At 35.4% G+C, this 4,621-nt stretch overlaps 1 protein-coding gene across 2 annotated transcripts; it reads left to right on the top strand.

The window, feature by feature from the left end:
- Positions 1-1,308: 1,308 nt before the first annotated feature.
- Positions 1,309-4,290, top strand: LOC104221900 (uncharacterized). 2 transcript variants are annotated; one of them, XM_009773043.2, is made up of 2 exons: positions 1,309-1,815; positions 2,786-4,290. In XM_009773043.2, exons 1-2 carry the CDS (start codon positions 1,720-1,722, stop codon positions 3,881-3,883), a joined length of 1,194 nt encoding a protein of 397 aa, XP_009771345.1. In that variant the 5' UTR covers positions 1,309-1,719; the 3' UTR covers positions 3,884-4,290. The 2 variants fall into 2 exon arrangements, with proteins under 2 accessions (XP_009771345.1, XP_009771346.1); XM_009773044.1 differs by lacking the exon at positions 1,309-1,815 and adding an exon at positions 2,417-2,510.
- Positions 4,291-4,621: the final 331 nt, after the last annotated feature.

Genomic DNA, 4,621 nt, shown 5'->3' with positions numbered 1-4,621 from the left:
AGTCACTACCTCAAAACAATTTGAGAGAGAGAAAGAGAGGTGCACGTCATAGACATGCCTTAACTTAAAAGACATGCTCAAATGCTGATCAATGCCTATTATATATGAATTCTGCCTTCAGCTGAAATAAAATCTTAAGTTCAAAGGTATGCACTCTATTTTATCGCAAAGCTTAATTTGGTTATAACTTTTATTATAATATTTATTTGATACATAACTTACTTTTATGTAACTGGAAGTACTTCCATGGACATGTAACAAAAATATATATATAAAATTATCTTAGAACAGAATAAATAACTATTGGAGAGTTAAACTAAACATGTTCCATCACTTAAGTTGCCTCATTCTATTTGGTGAATATAGCCAATTCTGAGGCCTTTTTAAGACACTTAACAATTTTTGAATAGTACTAGGAAGCAGAAGGTTCCTACCATTGAGAACTAACAGAAAAATCTTTAAATCAAGATATAAATTTAGACACGAATTACTCACCGTTGGGCCCGGGCATAACCTTACTAGTTTAAAAATGTGAGAGAGTTTATATTACTTTTTAAATAATATATCAACAGTATAAAATGAAATAAATGAATAAGATAAATTATTTCTCAATTCAAATTATCCATTTACCTAGAGACAATTATGATTAGATGAATAATTATATCGATAAGTGTTTTATATTTAAGTTAGTTGATGCTGACTAGGAGTGGCAAACGGGCGGACCGAGTCGGATATAGTTTAGGTCGAAAACGGGTAGTGAAAAAACGGATAAATTATCGGACCCATATTTAATACGGATAAAAAACGGATTAACTGGCGGATAATACATGACTTCTTGCATATGATCACTCTTGGTAGAATTGTTAGTCTCTTTAACTTGAAGAACCCCCAAGTTAAGAGTTTATAAATGTAAAAGTTAGACCCATTGATTATCCATTGGTTAATTATTGATTATTTATTTTCTAAATAGATAATATAGTTCTTATCCATATTTGCCCGTTTTTAAGAAGTTCATCATCCAACTCATTTTTTAGTGAATAATATGGGTGGTTAACTGTTTTCTTTTAACTATTTTACCACCCCTAATGCTGACTATATGAATTTTATTATCTTTATTTAAACTTATTTAAATTTAATAATCAATATTTGAGGCTTTCTAAGATAATTCTAACTGGTCGGCACCGTTTATACAAATATTTTGCTTCATACTATATTTAAATATGTAATGTAAAGGGTATTATCGTACCCTAATTGAAAATAAAAAGAAGAGAAACAAATGATTTGTTGTATTAGCCGGTAGAAGTGGGGTAGAAGACAAGAGAAACGGCTTCCTTCAAATCTTCTTTACAACTGCCCACCCCATAAAAACACTTCACCCTTTCTGGCCTATATTTTTGTCTCCTAATTTCATTCTTCCGCAAATTCCTCCCTATTTTTACTTTTATTATTATATCTTTTTTATTTTTACTATTATTCTTCAACTCATTCTTTCAGGGTCACTACTATTTTCAAGGGCTTGAAAATAATCTAGTTTTTTATATTTTTGGTTGCTCTACTTATAAATCTTTCCACTTTTTTCTGAGTCGGAACTAGGTGGTATCAACTATTTGGTTGATTGATTTGCAGGTTGCATTACAAGTGGAATTGTTGGTTGATTTGGCGTTTGATCTGTAAATTGAAGGGGGTTAGATAGAAATACAGTTAGAGAAAAGGAGAAAGATGTGGGGTATCACTAGATTTTGGGAGAAAGTTTATATCTTGTCTGAAGGGGAATCTGGGTATTGTTCTAAGAAGAAGGATGATATTTGTTATGAGGTAAAGTTTTCTCCTTTTCTTTTTCCTCTTCAACTATTTTATATTCTCCTTAATGTATATGTCAAATCATTGATTAATGTTTTTAGATTTGTTTCTGCGGTTGCATTCTTGGTTTCCTTGCTTTTATTTTTCCTGTTTCTGTTTTTAATTTTCTAGATACAAAAGAATGTTTGAAGTATTAGCCCGTATTTCAAAAAAAGAAGCTAGATTTGATTTGATTCGAGGTTCTATATTCCTGTATGCTATGCTGCTCTGCTTCCTTTTTCGTTGGCTGTTTTTTAATCATTTTGATCAAGGAGAAGGAGATTGTGAGAATTCTGCCTTCTATATTGTTCCTTTTCATCGTACTTTCCTTTTATGTTAAATGAAAGTGCCCCTTCACCAAGTTTGTTTGTTCTTTTCTTACCGTAGCACCAAGTATCTCTCTACTTTTGCTTGAAGCATAATTTTTGTTTTAAGCATATATCTGGAATTACTCATCGTGGGGTGGCCTTGGTAGAACTTGTCTTTGATTGGGATTTCGATTGAAAAGATGTTAGGCTGCTTCCTCATGTGCCTAAGAAGCCGAAGGCTCGGACGTGGAGCTGGCTCTATTAATTGATAAGCAGCGGTTGCTTACCCACGGACATCTCGGATATTGGATAGGCTAAGCTAGGTGTAGCCCAGGAATAATGAGCACAATACAATCTGGTTAGGTACTGAATAATCCCCTACCTCTTTCCCGTTTTTTGTTCCTGTCTTAATTTGCGACAGGATACGATGAGGTTTCTTTCTCTGCTCGGGACTTATCTTGCTTCTACTTAATGTGTGCTCTGCAAACTTAAAATACCGTAGTTTATTTTGGTATTCAATAGCTTTTTTGCCTATGAATTAGAGCTCTGGGATACAGGATGTGTATGCTTTTTTGTACCATTGATGAGTACTATCCTCGGTTCTTAGTTTCCTCAAACCATGGTTTTGTTGACTGCAGGACGCTGGTCGAGCCTTGAGCATGACGAGATTAAAATGCATCCTTCGTGGCTTGGACCTGAAAACATATATCTTTCTTTTTGTGTTGATGCCAACTAGTATCTTTGGTATATATGTTCATGGACAGAAAATCACTTACTTCCTACGGCCTTTGTGGGAAAAGCCGCCAAAGCCTTTCCATGAAATGCCTCACTATTATCATGAGAATGTGTCAATGGAGAATCTCTGTAAACTTCATGGGTGGGGAATTCGTGAGTACCCTAGGCGTGTCTTTGATGCAGTGTTGTTTAGTAATGAGGTGGAGATGCTTACCATACGGTGGAAGGAGTTATACCCTTATATAACAGAGTTTGTTTTGCTTGAATCAAATTCAACATTCACCGGATTGCCAAAGCCTTCGTACTTTGCTAATCACAGAGATCAGTTTGACTTTGTGGAATCAAGACTGACATATGGACAAATCCCGGGGAGATTTAGGAAAGGAGAGAATCCTTTTGTTGAGGAAGCTTATCAGAGACTTGCATTGGATTATCTCCTCAAACAAGCTGGTATTCAGGATGATGATTTGCTGATAATGTCGGATGTTGATGAGATACCTAGTAGACATACCATCAATCTCTTGAGGTGGTGCGATGACATACCTGCAGTTCTTCATCTTCGGTTGAAGAACTATCTCTACTCTTTTGAATTCCTTGTCGATAACAATAGCTGGAGAGCTTCTGTACACAGATACCAATCTGGTAAGACGAGGTATGCTCATTTTCGACAGTCAGATATCATCTTGGCGGATGCAGGGTGGCATTGTAGCTTTTGTTTCCGCCTCATAAGTGAGTTTATATTCAAGATGAAAGCCTACAGCCATTTTGACAGGGTCAGATTTTCTCATTTTCTGAATCCAAAGAGAGTGCAAAAGGTAATTTGCGAAGGGGCTGATTTATTTGATATGCTACCGGAGGAGTACACTTTCAGAGAGATCATAGGCAAAATGGGACCTATTCTGCACTCCTACTCAGCCGTTCACCTTCCAGCTTTTCTTTTGGAAAATGCAGATCGATATAAGTTTCTATTGCCCGGTAATTGCATGAGAGAAAGTGGCTGATCTGGGAAGGTTAAGTTCTTTTTTTCTTTTTTGTAAATGTCGAGGGTGCAGTTTCGCATTGCTCCTTGTGAAGCCCATATTGAGGATTCTGCAAGATGTCCAACAATTATGTCTCCTACAAACTATTTTGAATGTTTGGATGAGTACTCAGATTTGGGGAGTGAAGGGTTGTTTTGTATATACTTCTTAGAGAAGATCTTTTCAGGATCCGGCATGTCTGTTCGACAAATGGGGAGGGAGCTGCTATTAGTTTAAAGTTGTGCATAACTCTATATTCCATAGTGTACACCATTTCTGATTATGCTCCCAGATAATATTTCACATTTTTTGGGCTTTTCCTCATGTTGGGAAATTTTTGGATAGGGACTAATTTATTCATATGTATTCTTGTGTTGCATTTTCTCTGACCTTATAGTGTTCTTTTATTGCTTTTGTTTATACTTTATACATAGAAATCCTTGATAACAAGGTTGCCAATTTTGCTCATTGCTTTGATTGATTAACTAGCTTTGATTTTTGGTGACCCTGAAGCCAGGTAATTGCGATCTCTATGGTTATTGCTTAATGCGAAGCATGGCTTGTATTCATTTGCATATCATTATCACTATATAGGATTTTATCTAGTAAGTCCTTGTTTTCAAAATATATTAATATAAATAATTCTTTATATGGGAATGTGTAAGAATAGTTTTGGATTTATTGGTAGTTCAAGTGGGTCAAACATGGGAGACCAAGGTC

Source organism: Nicotiana sylvestris, chromosome 10 (assembly GCF_000393655.2).
Source record: "Nicotiana sylvestris chromosome 10, ASM39365v2, whole genome shotgun sequence".
Classification (NCBI taxonomy): Eukaryota; Viridiplantae; Streptophyta; class Magnoliopsida; order Solanales; family Solanaceae; genus Nicotiana; species Nicotiana sylvestris.
This window is presented reverse-complemented; position numbering and strand designations above follow the sequence as displayed.

Excerpts from the sequence above, each read along its gene's own strand:
- LOC104221900 (XM_009773043.2), top strand. The coding sequence starts at position 1,720 with ATGTGGGGTATCACTAGATTTTGGGAGAAAGTTTATATCTTGTCTGAA. Across the intron at positions 1,816-2,785 it reads AGGATGATATTTGTTATGAG|GACGCTGGTCGAGCCTTGAG; the intron begins GTAAAGTTTTCT and ends TGTTGACTGCAG.